Source organism: Vulpes vulpes, chromosome 2 (assembly GCF_048418805.1).
Source record: "Vulpes vulpes isolate BD-2025 chromosome 2, VulVul3, whole genome shotgun sequence".
Classification (NCBI taxonomy): Eukaryota; Metazoa; Chordata; class Mammalia; order Carnivora; family Canidae; genus Vulpes; species Vulpes vulpes.
Genome location: NC_132781.1, coordinates 43,046,902 through 43,060,913, shown reverse-complemented (window position 1 = coordinate 43,060,913; position 14,012 = coordinate 43,046,902). Strand labels below are relative to the sequence as shown.

The following is a 14,012-nucleotide window of genomic DNA, read 5'->3' as shown; positions in this document are numbered from 1 at the left end:
CTCCCCACTTCTTCCCTGAAGGGAGCCTTAGGGATACTGTAAGTATTGGTTCTGAGTGTTTCCCACAGAGTTCACATCTTCTCTCTGCCCCACAGAAGGGAACTTTCTGTGTCCTGGGCAAGGTGGAGGTGGGCATATACCTAGGTATCCCTTTGCCCTCTGTGAGGATCCTGGAGTCTTCTCATCTGTAAATTCCCCCCTCTTCTTCCCTTAGCAGGGAAAACTTTACCCAGTCCCAGTTTGGAGCACCAAAGAGAGAGAGGAAATGCTGGATGTGGGGGCGCCCAGCTGGTTCCTCTCCCATCTGCCCTCCAGCCCCCAAACCTGTAGGACAGGTCTCTTGATTGGGCCAACCCCCACCCATCCCCTGGCTTTTTCATGAGCTGAAACCTGGGTGTGTGTGTGGGGGCGGGATGCTGGCAAATGAAAGAGGAGGCTGTCTAAAGAGGAGACTGAGTGGGGAGGGGGCCCCACCCTTTCTCTGTGCATGGCTTCTGGACCTTTCTCTCCTTACACAATTTCACCACATCCACTCCACCTGACCCAAGCAGCTGGCCCCTGTGTTTGGGTGCTCCAGTGGGCTGTGGGCATGGGGGCACAGATAGTGCTGCTGGCCGTCCTCGGGGAAGAAACCGCCCTAGATATTGCCGAGGGGTGTCCTGTCCCCATTTGACTGTAGCTGCTGTATTTCCTTCTTGTCCCAGATACCTTCCCTTTGACTTCCTTCTCCTTTTATCTCTCTTTGAAGTTAGATTTCCCACCTTACTCCTCCTCTCCCAAAAACCCTCCCCAGCCACCAGCCTAGCCCTCCCCTCTCAGCCTTCTTGGGGCCTCTCCTTGCTCCCTCCCTCCTCCCTTGTTCCCTTGGATTTTCAAGTTCTTCCCAGGGCCACCTCCCAAGCTGGCTAGTTTCCTGTGCCAGCTGCTTGTTTCTCTGCTGGGCTCCCCTCAGCACATCTCCTGCCTTCATCAGGACTGCCTCTCCACAGGTGTTCTTCCGGGCTGGCACATTGGCCCGGCTAGAGGAACAGCGGGATGAACAAACCAGCAGGAACCTAACCCTGTTCCAGGCGGCCTGCAGAGGCTACCTGGCCCGCCAGCACTTCAAGAAGAAAAAGGTGCTGTTCCAGGGGTATCTCCATCCCAGTCCCCAGCCTAGATGGCAGAGCAGAGTTCCTGGGGTGGGGGTGGGGGGCAGTCCAAGGGAACATGCTGGGGCAGGAGGCTTTGGGACTATGAGTTATTGTCACCTGGGGGAGAAGCAGGATCTTCCTGGGGCCACCATGCCCTGGGCCAGGGCAGGGAAGTGTTCTGAGCTCCTTGGTGCCTATGAGTGTGCTGGAATACCTAGCAGTGGGGCCATGGGGCCTGGGCCTGGGGTGGGGATGGGGGGGCAGCGCCTAGGCAAAGGTGGGCTCTGGATCATAGGCTGCTCCATGAAGATTAAGGAGCTGTGTCAGCGACTCCTTTTCTTATTAGCAAGTCCATAAAACAGCCAGCACCGCCGCCTCTTGTGTTTCAGCAAGATTAGGTTTTATAGCACATCTAGGCCAGGGTGCTGGAAATAATCAGGCAGCAAATAAAGCAGATGAAATTATTCCTAATGACGGCAGAGCGGTTAGTGCCCAGTGCAGTGCTCCCAGGGCCAGGCTCTCTGCCGCCCGCTCTCTGAGGGATGGGAGAAGCTGGAAGCGAGGGGTGGCACAGGGAATGTTTGAACCATGGGTTAGGTTGCCAGAGAAGCAGCCTGGCCTTTGTGCTGGGGGAGGCAGGGCCAGGGGCAGGGCTTAGGACTGAGAGCCCTGCTGTGCACCACCCTCACCCCAATCTAGATCCAGGACCTGGCCATTCGCTGTGTGCAGAAGAACATCAAAAAGAACAAAGGGGTGAAGGACTGGGCCTGGTGGAAACTCTTTACCACTGTGCGGCCCCTCATCGAGGTACAGCTGTCTGAGGAGCAGATCCGGAGCAAAGACGTACGTAACAGCTCCAGAAGGGCCACATCAATGGAAAAGGAGGAGTTCCTCTATGTGGGCAAAATTCTTGCCAGCTCGTCTTGGGCTCCCAAGTGTTCTTCATTTATAGTTCAGAGAGCCTTGAATGATGCCCATCAAACAGAAGGCTTCCCTGTGGGGTGCTGGCCAAGCTCCTGGGTAGCCTCTCAGTCTAAAATCTCAGGCATCCCCAGCATCTAGGGAAGGGTCTTGGGATAGGAGCCCCTGGGAGACAGTGGCTTCCTATCCCCTGTGTCCTGGCCTGAGCTTCCCCAGCTTCATTCACCCACAATGGTGGAGATTCCAGGCCCCAGCCTCTCAGAGCCTCCAGTTCACTTTGTCCTCTTAACGGCACCCTAGGAGGAGATCCAGCAGCTGCGGAGCAAGCTTGAGAAGGTGGAGAAGGAGCGGAACGAGCTTCGCCTCAGCAATGACCGGCTGGAAACCCGGGTGAGTGACTCCCCGCACCAGGCTGACTGGCCCACCTGTGCAGAGTGCCAGGCCCAGGAGGTCCCCTGGGGGTTCCAGCTGAGTAAGGCAGGAATTTCAACTGGTGGCGACTCCCTCCCCCACCAACCCCAGATCTCAGAGCTGACATCGGAGCTGACTGATGAACGTAACACGGGAGAGTCCGCCTCCCAGCTGCTGGACGCAGAGGCCGCGGAGAGGCTCCGAGCTGAGAAGGAGATGAAAGAGCTGCAGGTGAGGGCAGGGCCAGGGTGGAGACAGCCGTGCTGGTGACCACCACGCTCCAGTGTCCATCTGCTGCCCCCCAAGGACAGATGGCCCTGCACCCCTGTCCACCTGGGGTAAGCACGCGCCCAGGGTCTGCATGGCTCAGGGCCATGGTGGATACTGAGCAAGGGAGAGGGATGGTAACCTCATAAGCCTCCCTCCTGCAGACCCAGTACGATGCACTGAAGAAGCAGATGGAGGTAATGGAGATGGAGGTGATGGAGGCCCGCCTCATCCGGGCAGCTGAGATCAACGGGGAGGTGGACGATGATGACACAGGTGGGTCTGAGGCCAGAGGTGCTCGGCCTCCCCACCCTGGGCAGCCACACCCCTGGCCTGGACCTGTCTCTCTTCTGTAGGCTGGCAGAAGGCTTTAGTGACAGAAATAGATGAGGAAGTAGAGGTGGCAGTGAATGCAGGGGGTTGTCGTGGAGAGCCATGACAGCCGTGATAAGGACAGGGTCTGGGGGCCAGGGTGTGATGGTCCCCGGGGAGAAGATAGCACACATAGCCATGCACCCTCTCTAGTCCTTTCCTGGCTTGGGAGGAAGCCATCATTCCAGAGACCTTTGTCCCTTCTCTGGCTGTCTCCCCCTGCTGCCCCTTCTCAGAGGCCCTCAGCAGCTTAGCCATCCCTTGTCTGCCCCTGACTCTCCAGGTGGTGAGTGGCGCCTGAAGTACGAGCGAGCCATGCGGGAGGTGGACTTCACCAAGAAGCGGCTCCAGCAGGAGTTTGAAGACAAGCTGGAGGTGGAGCAGCAGAACAAGAGGCAGCTGGAGAGGCGGGTGAGGCTGGTGAAAGGAGGGAGGCCTATGCCCGGGAGGGGCTTGCTGCCGTGAAGGGCCAGGCGAGCCCTGGGAGCACTGGGGTAGGGTTGATGCCTTAGCCTCTCACTGGGGATGCCCAAGGGCAAAGCATTGTTAGAGAGGTGTGGTTCCCTGGATGTCCCCGACTTCCATCCCTCAACCCTGGATCTCTCCCTCGCTAACCACCCCCTTCTTCTCCTCACCTTCTCCCCCCATACTTCCTGGCCCCTCATTGGCTGCTGGCCCTGTACCACATCTCGGCCCTAGCTTGGGGACCTGCAGGCAGACATCGATGAGAGCCAGCGGGCCCTGCAGCAGCTCAAGAAGAAGTGCCAGCGGCTAACGGCAGAGCTGCAGGACACTAAGCTGCACCTGGAGGGCCAGCAGGTCCGCAACCACGAGCTGGAGAAGAAGCAGAGGAGGTGGGTGGATCCCCTGCCCTGGACATAGAAGACTTCCTAGCACAACCCCAAACAAGGCTCCCTGCCTCCCCCGCCAGGGAAGAGAGAAGGAAAGAGGGCTTGAATTTGGCCAGGGGCCTTGCCTGCATGGCCTGTTGTCCCAGAATGTGAACAGGTCTCACCCCTGACCTCTGAGGAGCACTCTGGCCACACCCCCTCGGAAGGCCTGCTCATGCCTCTGCTCTTGGACATGCTCCCCACAGTGTGTGCCCATCACCCCTGCCTGGGCCCAGTGAGGATGAGCTTCAACCAAGCCCTGTGCAGAAAGCACCTGTGCCCCTGCCCCTTGCCCCCTGCCCCCATATCTTGCTTGCCTCAGCCACACAAACACACTCTCCTGACTAATGTTGTTGAACTACTGTGCCACTTCCATCTCATTATGGTAATGACATGGGGTGGGGGTGGGGGGAAGCAGCCCTCACAAGATCAGATCCAATCTAAATTAATTTCCCTGGCTGGGGATGGGAATGGGCTGCCTTTATTAGCAACACCGGGGAACCCACACACCCTGAGAACAGCAGGGTGCCCCAGGGAGTGGGAAGAGCTCCTGGTTCCTCTCTGCAGGGGAGGGTTTCTCAGCAGAGGTCCCAGGTGCCTTCGTGAAGGGACAGCCCCACCCCTGAGGGTGAGCAGGGCAGAGCTGAGTCCTTCCGGTGACCCTGGGCCTCCTTGGTACTCTGCTGTCCTGCCAGCTGGGTGCCACTTGAAGAAGGTGAGGGGAGACGGCTATGCCTCTCCACCACCCTACTTCTTGTCTTTATCCCCATCCTCCCTTTCACGTAGAGGGGGGCACCCTTAGTGGGACCCCTCTCTCAAGCCCCCCCACCCATGGCAGTGCCAGCCTGGCCTAGTTACCATCTCACTACATTCCCTGCTGGGCAACTTATTGGGTTTCATTTCTGCTGCCCAGAGTTTCCTTCCCTTTTTTTTGATGTGGGATTGGGTTGGGGGGAGCCTTCCAATTTTCCAACATGAACCTTATTAGTTATTCAGAAAAGATGTTAAGAGGCATTTCAGCAATTTGCTCCTTATTTAGAGTCACTGGGCCAGGGAAATAGGCTGGGAGGTAGAGGAGCCAAGGAAGAGGCCCCAACCATGGCTGTGGACCATGCACCTGCCGACGCGCACTGCCAGCTGGGCACAGTGGGACTGCTGGCTTCTGGCCTGGTTGAGGGGGTGGCGGGAAGGGGTCCTGGTGGTGAAACGGGTATTGCTGGGGCACATGGGCCTGCCCGGGGGCTGGCACCCAGAGGTGGGGGCTGGAGCCAGCTGCTTATCTGGAGTTGCCAAATTGAACTGTGGAAAGTGAGTTAGATGAGGCAGGACATCCATTTCTGCATATTCCAGTGCCCTCTCTACCCTCACCCTGGTCCTACATTCTTTGATCTTTTGAAATGAAAAAACTGAGGAGAGCCTGTCTACCTGTTCCCTGAAAGCAGTCTGCAGGTCCCTCCTAGGCTCACCTGGTATAAGGGTTCCTTAGACCCACTCAGTGAGATGCCCCCCTCCCCATCCTAGACCAGGTTGCCAGCAGGGCCTCAATGGCCTGGGATCCTGGATATCCCCCACTTCTGGGCTATCCCTCACTTCTGGGCTGTGTGAGTCCCCCTCTGCTTGCGTCCTGTCCCTGTCCATGGCCCTGCTTTCTGGAAGCCTCTGGGTGCTGGAAACCCAGACTCTTCCCTCCCCTGACAGAGTCACCTTGGTGGTCCTGGCTCCCTCATAGGTTTGACAGCGAGCTCTCACAGGCGCATGAGGAGGCCCAACGGGAGAAGCTGCAGCGGGAGAAGCTGCAGCGGGAGAAGGACACGCTCCTTGCTGAGGCCTTCAGCCTGAAGCAGCAACTGGAAGTGCGTGAGCCACCCACCACCCATGCCCCATCCTCCTCACGGGCAACAGCTGGTTCCAAACCAACATGGGACCAACATCTTTTCTTTTACTCCAGGAAAAAGACATGGACATTGCCGGATTCACCCAGAAGGTTGTCTCACTGGAGGCTGAGCTCCAGGACATTTCTTCCCAAGAGTCTAAGGATGAGGCCTCTCTAGCCAAGGTCAAGAAACAGCTTCGAGACCTGGAGGCCAAAGTCAAGGATCAGGAAGAGGAGCTGGATGAGCAGGCGGGGACCATTCAGATGCTGGAGCAGGTGCCACAGGGTCTGGCCAAGGGAGGGCACCACTGTCCCCACAGCTAACCCGGGGGTAGCCAGAGAAGGGCACATTCCCACATGCAGTCGTGTTGAGTGAGCACCTGATCTGTGCCAGCCCCAGTGTGAAAATAATTAAGCTTTCATGCAGCTTCCACAAAAACAAACCTCGATTGAGCTCTAGTGGTGAGGGGCTCGGGACGCGTGGCAGCCAGAAGGCCACGAGCCTACCGAGCCTGCAACTGAGCCACCATGTCAATTCAGAGAGCTAGAGCCTAAAGGGCAAATGGAAAGTCTGCAGAACTGTCCCCATGTCTGGCAGCTTTCTCTGGGCCTGTGTCAGACATCTAGTGAGGGAATTTGGCTTCTCTGGAGGAGCTGGCTGCCACAAGCAAGGCAGAGCTCTTCTCTGCTCCTGAGCCTAGGGAGAACTGGCCATCAGGGTCCAGTGGGCAGGGGTCAGGGTGCTGCTGAGAAAGGAACCCAGTCCATACTCCCAACCACCTACAGGCCAAGCTACGTCTAGAGATGGAGATGGAGAGGATGAGGCAGACCCATTCCAAGGAGGTGGAAAGTCGGGATGAGGAGGTGGAGGAGGCTCGGCAGTCATGTCAGAAGAAGGTAGGGCAGTGGGCACTTAGCATGTCCAGTACAAACCCTGGTTCCCTCATCACAGCTTTAAAGTAAGGGCTTTTCTGTTGCCCTACCTTAGCTACATGATCCATCCATCCATCCATTGCCCTTCTGGACCAACAACCTCTGCTCAAGCTCCTGCCATTGACTGGGATGTGTGCTTTCAGGGACTAGAGAAAGCTCAGTCCTCTGAGGAATGAATACTCCCTGCTTTCTTTGCAGTCAGCTGGGCCAGCCCAGCAGGGCCTGCCCATTCTCCCGCGAAGCTCTAGGTCTTGCTTGGGGCTGCTGTGCATGGCCTACAATACCTGCTCTCCCTCCCAGGCTGCTTTGAAACCCTGGGAACTTTGAATTCAGTCTGACCCCTCTGGGTCACCCAGGCTCAGCCTGCCCCCAGTTTGCCCAGGGTGGTGGTGGGGGGGGGGGGGAATAGGATCCCCCAGGGAAGGGGACCAGCTGGCACCAGGCATTGAAGGGACTGATGGGCCTCTATTCCCACGGCACTCCAGTTGAAACAAATGGAAGTGCAGCTTGAGGAGGAGTACGAGGATAAGCAGAAGGTGCTGCGAGAGAAGCGGGAACTGGAAAGCAAACTCACCACGCTGAGTGAACAGGTGAGCAGAGCCTGCTGGTGGGGCCTGGCCTATGGGGCCTGGCCCATGGCCCATGCCATTCGGCCTTTGAGAGGGGAATCTCAGCGATGCAAAGCTGGGCCCATGAGTGGGGTCTGGGGGTGGGGGGGAGGGTCTGTAGAGCCCACCATCCTCACATGTAGAATGGGGGGTGTCACCACACGTGGCACACCAGGCTTTTCTCACTGGCGGGCATGATGACCCCGGCATTTCCTCTGTTGTTGCTTGTCAGGGGACCCTGAGGATGAGGGCAAGGGTGAGCCACAGGCTTGGGGAAGATAGGAAGAGGCTGTGCGGTAGAGCCCAGAGCCCCACCTTCTGCTGTCCATCCAGGTGAGCCAGCGGGACCTGGAGTCTGAGAAGCGGCTCCGGAAAGACCTGAAGCGTACCAAGGCCCTGCTGGCAGACGCCCAGATCATGCTGGATCACCTGAAGAACAATGCACCCAGCAAGAGGGAGATCGCCCAGCTGAAGAACCAGGTATCTTTCCAGAGAGGAAGTCATCAGCTCCAAGGGGCAACAAAGCTTATTTTTTCAGTGCTTTCTCTCCCTGCCTCCTCCTCTCAGGGATTCTGGAGTCCTTGAGAAGGAAGGTAACCGGGGAGGGAGAGAGACCACTCATAGCCAGCAGATCCCTAGGATCTGTGCATGCCGTACAGCCTGAATGCCAAGCCCCAGGATGGTGGGGATGGGTCCCTGCATCTGCCAACCCTGCCACAGGAGATGCCTGCATACATCACAGCAGGCCACAGCCCCCGGGGTCTGAAGTGACCAGAGCGCCTGGGCTCCCTCTCCCCTGTGAGCCCCCTGTCCGGCCCTCCCACCCCCAGGGACTGGCTGACGCCCCTCCCTGGGGTGGGGGTGGCTCTGTGCCCAGCTGGAGGAGTCAGAGTTCACCTGTGCAGCAGCCGTGAAAGCACGGAAAGCAATGGAGGTGGAGATGGAAGACCTGCACCTGCAGATTGATGACATTGCCAAAGCCAAGACAGCGGTGAGGAGCTGGGGTGTGCAGGTCGGGCTTGATGGGCCAAGGGAGGATAGAGCCGAGGGAGGATAGAGCCATGACTGTAGCTCCCATCCCCCCAGATATGGGCCCTTCCCTGGTCCACTCCCTTCAGGCCAGGGCTTTTGGCAGGGAGAGCAGGCCACCCCTCCTTGGCCTCTCCCCACCCAGAGCAGAAGCATAGGATGGGGGGCAAGGTGGAAGAGGGAGCCAGCAAGAGCCTGGCTCCCTATTTAACCACCTGCCTGTGGGAGCTTGGCCACAGGCCCCGACACCATAAATAAAGGCAGCTAATATGGCTGAGGGATGTAAACAGGTGCCTAGAGATTAGCCGAAGCACCGATAAGAGAATGGGATGGCTCCAGTTCCCTCCCCTTCCCCTGGCCAGCCCACTGACAAGCCCAACCGGCAGCTAATTAGACCTTTTATTTAATGCTTCCCTTTTAATTCCCTACCTCTCCCACAGCCCATCCATTGGCCCAGAATTCATTACTGGGATGCAGACACCAGTACCTCCTTGGGCAGGGGAAGTGGGGGTGGGGGGTGGGGATGGGGAGTGAGGCTGGGCTTGGCTCCGGGCTCTGTGGCCCCCTCAGCCGGTCACCTGTCTGTGGAGAGATGCCAATCTCACAGGCCTGATTTATCCCTGTGACATTTGTGCTCCTCAGCAGTTTTCAGGTGAGTAACTCAAATTCTTTAATTGTGTTAAAAAAGGCTGTTATAAAATTACCATTTTATTTAAATCCGAGTTAATAAATTTCTTGGCAGAGGCTTCCCCAGCTCCCCACAGCCCGGTAACAAGATGGATGGGGCCGAGAAGGAGCCAACACAGTCATTTTGGTTTGGAATTACAGGCTAATAGATTCATTCATTTCCTGAAGCTGCTGTTGGCTGTCTCCTCCCCTCCCCCCAGGAGAGAACTGACTGGGGGGCCCAGTGGCCAGAGAGCAGGCTGTCCCGTGGGAGATGAGAATCCAAGCCAAGAGAGCCTTGCACATTCGAGGGGTCCTTCCCCAAGGCCTAAAGGGGGCAGAGTGCATGCAGGTTGGGCCTAGATTGCTGGTGCCAGGATGATAGGTCATTTGTTCTGGGTAGACCCTTTTTTTTTCTTAATATTTTATTCATGAGAGACACAGAGAGAGAGAGGCAGAGACACAGGCAGAGGCAGAAGCAGGCTCCATGCAGGGAGCCTGACACGGGACTCGATCCTGGGTCTCCAGGTTCACGCCCTGGCGGAAGGCGGCACTAAACTGCTGAGCCACCCGGGCTGCTCTGTTCTGGGTAGACCTTTTCTGCCTTCTCATTAGCCTTCAAAGAGCTGCCAGGAAGCAGCTGTCATTTAGCCCAGGGTCTGCCTCTGCTGCAAAGACAGCTTTCCCTCAGCTCCCTGTGCGCCTCCGGTCTGGACCCCACTCTAGTGGCTGGGCCCGGCTCCGACATCACCCCCTTCCCATTGGAGGTGGCATGGGGAGGTTCAGATTTGCCACCTCGTGCCATCAGGCACTTGAGGCCTGATGCCCTTTGCTCTTTCTTGCCTCCGTCCAGCTGGAGGAGCAGCTGAGCCGTCTTCAGCGTGAGAAGAATGAGATCCAAAGCCGGCTGGAAGAGGATCAGGAGGACATGAATGAGCTGATGAAGAAGCACAAGGCAGCTGTGGCTCAGGTGCTCCTCCACACCCCGCTGTCCCTGTGGCCCTCCTCACAGGCCCTCACACGCCACTTCTTTTGGGAGTGGCAAGCCTCCGTGCCCCGGCACAGCACTCAGTGTGCAGTGTGGCAGGCTGGGGTTTGTGTTCGTGGTGGATCCTGCTGCAGCGCTCACTCCTTCCCCAGGCCTCGCGGGACTTAGCGCAGATGAATGATCTCCAGGCTCAGCTAGAAGAAGCCAATAAGGAGAAGCAAGAGCTGCAGGAGAAGGTGGGGACCAGGGTCTTCCGTGGTAGAAAGAGGGTGCGGGGCCACTATGTGGGAATGAACCCCCAAGCTCATGGGATAGTAGGCGCTCCCCTCAGTCATTAGTAATCCAGAGCAGCATCAAAGCTGTGAAGGCCTAGGCTTTGAGCCATATCACCATAGTAGACATTTTGGCTTCAGCTGCCTCATTTCACATTTCTATTCCCTCTCTGGTCCTTGGCTTTTACGTTTCTCTACAAAGGGCAAAATCTGTGCCAGCATCAAGAGCACAGGTGGGGAATGCCTCTGGCTCGGGGCCCCATCCTTCCACCTCCCCTGTGCATCCCTGCTCCCTCAGCCTTCCGGTCATCTGCCCCCTCTCTCCTGGGCTCAGTTCTTTCTTTTCCTGGCCCCCAGCTCCAAGCCCTCCAGAGCCAAGTGGAGTTCCTGGAGCAGTCCATGGTGGACAAGTCCCTGGTGAGCAGGCAGGAAGCTAAGATCCGGGAGCTGGAGACCCGCCTGGAGTTCGAAAGGACCCAAGTGAAGAGGCTGGAGGTGGGCACACACTTGTCCTGGTCCGCAGCCGAGAGCAGGGCAGAGCTGCCCTGGCAGCAGGAGCTGCGCATGCTCAGCAGCACCGGGCAGGCCCTGGCCACTCCTCAGAGGCCCCTGCCAAGCTGCCAGGCCAGCTGACGGGGGCGGGTGCCTCCCCCGCCCCCGCCCGCCCCTCCTGCTCTCTGGGCACCGTGGAGCCTGCCTGCTTTACATTCTGTTTCCGTGCTTGCTTTCTGCCAAGGGACCAGAGCAGCTTAGCTTTTTGTCTTCATATTTTCCTCCACCATGGGCTCCCCCCGCTGGTCCCCTCACTCGCTCTCTGGCAGGGTCATAAATATGCAGCGGATGGCGCCACTTCTGTGAGGGCTGAAGTCTGTTCTCTCATCTCACTGCTCACTCGCTCTCTCCCTTCCCTTTATTGCCTTTTTTTCCTCAGTTCTTCCCGCCCCTCCTGTCGCTGCTTTGCCTCCTCTCTCTTTGCTGTCTCCATGTCTGCTCCCTTCTTTCCTGTCCCTTTGCATTTCTCCTCCTCAGCTGCTCCCAGCCTCTCTCTTTCTCCCCATGCCATCCCTGCTCTCCCATTGCTCCTTCTTCTTCTCCTCCTCCCCCCCTTCTGCTCTCTCTCATTCTCCCTTCCACCCATAACCTCCATACTCCAAGTGCATGCAGCCCATTCCCTTTGGCTTCCCAAAGCCAGTGTGCGCAGCCCTGTCCTCTCCCGTGGAGCAGGTAGGAAGAAAGAAGCAGACAGAACTGTCTCAGGGTGAACACCCCTCTCGTCCTATTTTTAAGTTCTCCTCCTCCCACTCGAGCTTTTACACGTGTCTAAGCCCTGGCCATTTTCCGTGAGAACTGTGTTCACAGGTGCACGAACTGGGGAGCATCCCCACTGCCTCCCCAGCAGCCCCTGAAGCCGCAAAGCAGGGACCCGAGTAGGGATGGGAACAGGTAACCGTGGGGCTGGCAGTGGGCATCGAGAGGGCATTAGTCCCTGTGGCCTAGGAAGAGAATATGGCTAAACCCCCCCAGGACAAGGTGCCAGTCCTCAAGAGAGCCGGGGAGAGTTAGGGGAGACTTAGTAATGTTCCTGTTCTGCCCACCACAACCCCATAATGGTTGGTAATATTTTGATCCCATTGTTGCACGTGGGCAGAGTTAAGGAGGTTGCCTAAGTCACAGAGCTGTCAAGGGGCAGAAGAAGCCATTGGGCTGGTGGCCCCAGGGCAGATCAGTGCACAGGTCTCTTTCTTCTGGGCCTCAATCCCTTTCCTCAGCCCTGTCTCTGTATCCCTTCTGCTCAGAAAGGCAGTATTGTCATTTAGATGCACAGAATGTTCAACACAAATGGCCCTTAGAGATCGGATAGCCTCGTGCTCTTATTTTAGAGACACAGAGGTTGGGAGGCCAAGAAGTGGAGACCCTGTGGCCAATTGGAGGTCAAACCAGAAGCAGGTCTTTCCGTCACACTCTGTCCCAAACCTCCAGGTCATTTCTTGCCCAGCATCCTCTGGCCTGCTAGGGGAAAATTTGTTCAAGTTTCCAGAAGAGAAATTCATCAGGCTTAGAGGGATGGCTTTGTGCTTATAATCTGATGACTGTTTAGCCTCCTGATCCAGAAATGCTCAATGAACCATTTACCTCTGAGCACAGGATCTAGCTTTTGGGGCTGCTGGGTTCAGGGTCTCTGAGGGAAGCCCTGCTGACCATGGAGGCGCCACATGTGGTGTCAGTATGGGTAGGCCCAAGCTGTAGCCAGAGCACTCCTCCAACCTTGGTAGTGGTGGTGGTAATGATGATGATGACAATAGCACCTTTCATCATCAAATTGCCTTCATGTACATGACCTTATTCAATCTTTAATAGACCCTGAGGGAGTAGGTGTTACTCTTCCATTTTATAGAAAGGCAAAGGACGCCTCTTCAGAGGGCTCTAGTTCTTGCCCACCTACCAGTGAGTGGTGGTGCCAAAGTTGGACCCCACGCCTCCTGACTCTAGAGCTCAGAGTCAGAGCCACACCCCTGTCTGGGCCTAGCTGATGGGCCTCTCTTCCCCCACCTCCCTGCCTCCTTGCACAGAGCCTCGCCAGCCGGCTCAAGGAAAACATGGAGAAGCTGACGGAGGAGCGGGATCAGCGCACTGCAGCTGAGAACCGGGAGAAGGAGCAGAACAAGAGGCTACAGCGGCAGCTTCGGGACACCAAGGAGGAGATGGGCGAGCTTGCCAGGAAGGAGGCTGAGGCAAGCCGCAAGAAGCATGAACTGGTAATGCACCCTGACCCCCAGGGCCCCAAGCAGGCAGCTGGCTGAGTCGCTGCTATGCACACACCTACCCCCTGGGCTGGTGGGGGGTGGGCCACTGAGAAACCACAGTTTAGATCATTGGAAGGAAGAGGAACATGTCAAGGAGGCAGTCCAGGAAGTCCCAAAGGCAGGCCAGAGGGCCAAGGGTGGTACCCAAGGATGAGCCCAGGCTTGCAGTAGCCTCCATGGAGCTCCTGCCTGGCTGGGAGAGACGTGAACCGGGATTTTTCTAGAGCATCTGGGTGAGAGACTAGCCCTCCTGTGAACTGGACTGCCCACTCTGCCTCCTAGGAGATGGATCTGGAAAGCCTGGAGGCTGCTAACCAGAGCCTACAGGCCGATCTAAAACTGGCATTCAAGCGCATTGGGGACCTGCAGGCTGCCATCGAGGATGAAATGGAGAGCGATGAGAATGAGGACCTCATCACCAGGTGAGGCAGCCTCTGTGGCCACAGTGGCCACAACGAGGCCTTCTGACCACCTCCGGAGCAGGCCACGAGGTAGAACAGCTGTGACCTCTGTCCCCCTGCCACTGAGCCAGCAGCCCACCTTTCCCTCACCACCAGACCCCAGCACAGACCGGACCCTGTCCTGTCACACACAAAACTTAGGGCCTGCCCTCTTCCTCCCTGTCCTCCCTCCCCCGGGCCTCCCAGGAACCTGCCTCTCCAGCTCTGCCTGTTCACAGTGAGTTATTTCTCCTGTTTAGCTGCATTTCCGATGGCACCTGCCCCACTCTGGGGAAGGCAGAGATTTAAGGCCTGTGGTGCCTTGTTACCGTGCCAGAGATTTTCTCTCATAAAACCCACTCAGGGAATGGTTCAGGAAAGGGAGAGAGAGATTTGTAGTCTCAG

General features: G+C 57.3%; 1 protein-coding gene across 49 annotated transcripts in view; it reads left to right on the top strand.

The window, feature by feature from the left end:
* The window catches only part of MYO18A (myosin XVIIIA), a 97,299-nt gene that overhangs the window by 70,991 nt on the left and 12,296 nt on the right, over positions 1-14,012 (top strand). For all 49 annotated transcript variants that reach the window (XM_072747864.1, XM_072747879.1, XM_072747874.1 and 46 more), the window contains 18 exons: positions 990-1,118; positions 1,833-1,976; positions 2,355-2,444; positions 2,577-2,696; positions 2,897-3,008; positions 3,388-3,515; positions 3,804-3,958; positions 5,724-5,847; positions 5,943-6,143; positions 6,654-6,764; positions 7,286-7,390; positions 7,742-7,888; positions 8,286-8,399; positions 9,957-10,073; positions 10,244-10,327; positions 10,721-10,858; positions 12,934-13,119; positions 13,450-13,589. In XM_072747864.1, coding sequence (XP_072603965.1) covers positions 990-1,118; positions 1,833-1,976; positions 2,355-2,444; positions 2,577-2,696; positions 2,897-3,008; positions 3,388-3,515; positions 3,804-3,958; positions 5,724-5,847; positions 5,943-6,143; positions 6,654-6,764; positions 7,286-7,390; positions 7,742-7,888; positions 8,286-8,399; positions 9,957-10,073; positions 10,244-10,327; positions 10,721-10,858; positions 12,934-13,119; positions 13,450-13,589 — 2,345 coding nt within the window. The remainder of the gene's footprint in view (positions 1-989; positions 1,119-1,832; positions 1,977-2,354; positions 2,445-2,576; positions 2,697-2,896; positions 3,009-3,387; positions 3,516-3,803; positions 3,959-5,723; positions 5,848-5,942; positions 6,144-6,653; positions 6,765-7,285; positions 7,391-7,741; positions 7,889-8,285; positions 8,400-9,956; positions 10,074-10,243; positions 10,328-10,720; positions 10,859-12,933; positions 13,120-13,449; positions 13,590-14,012) is intronic.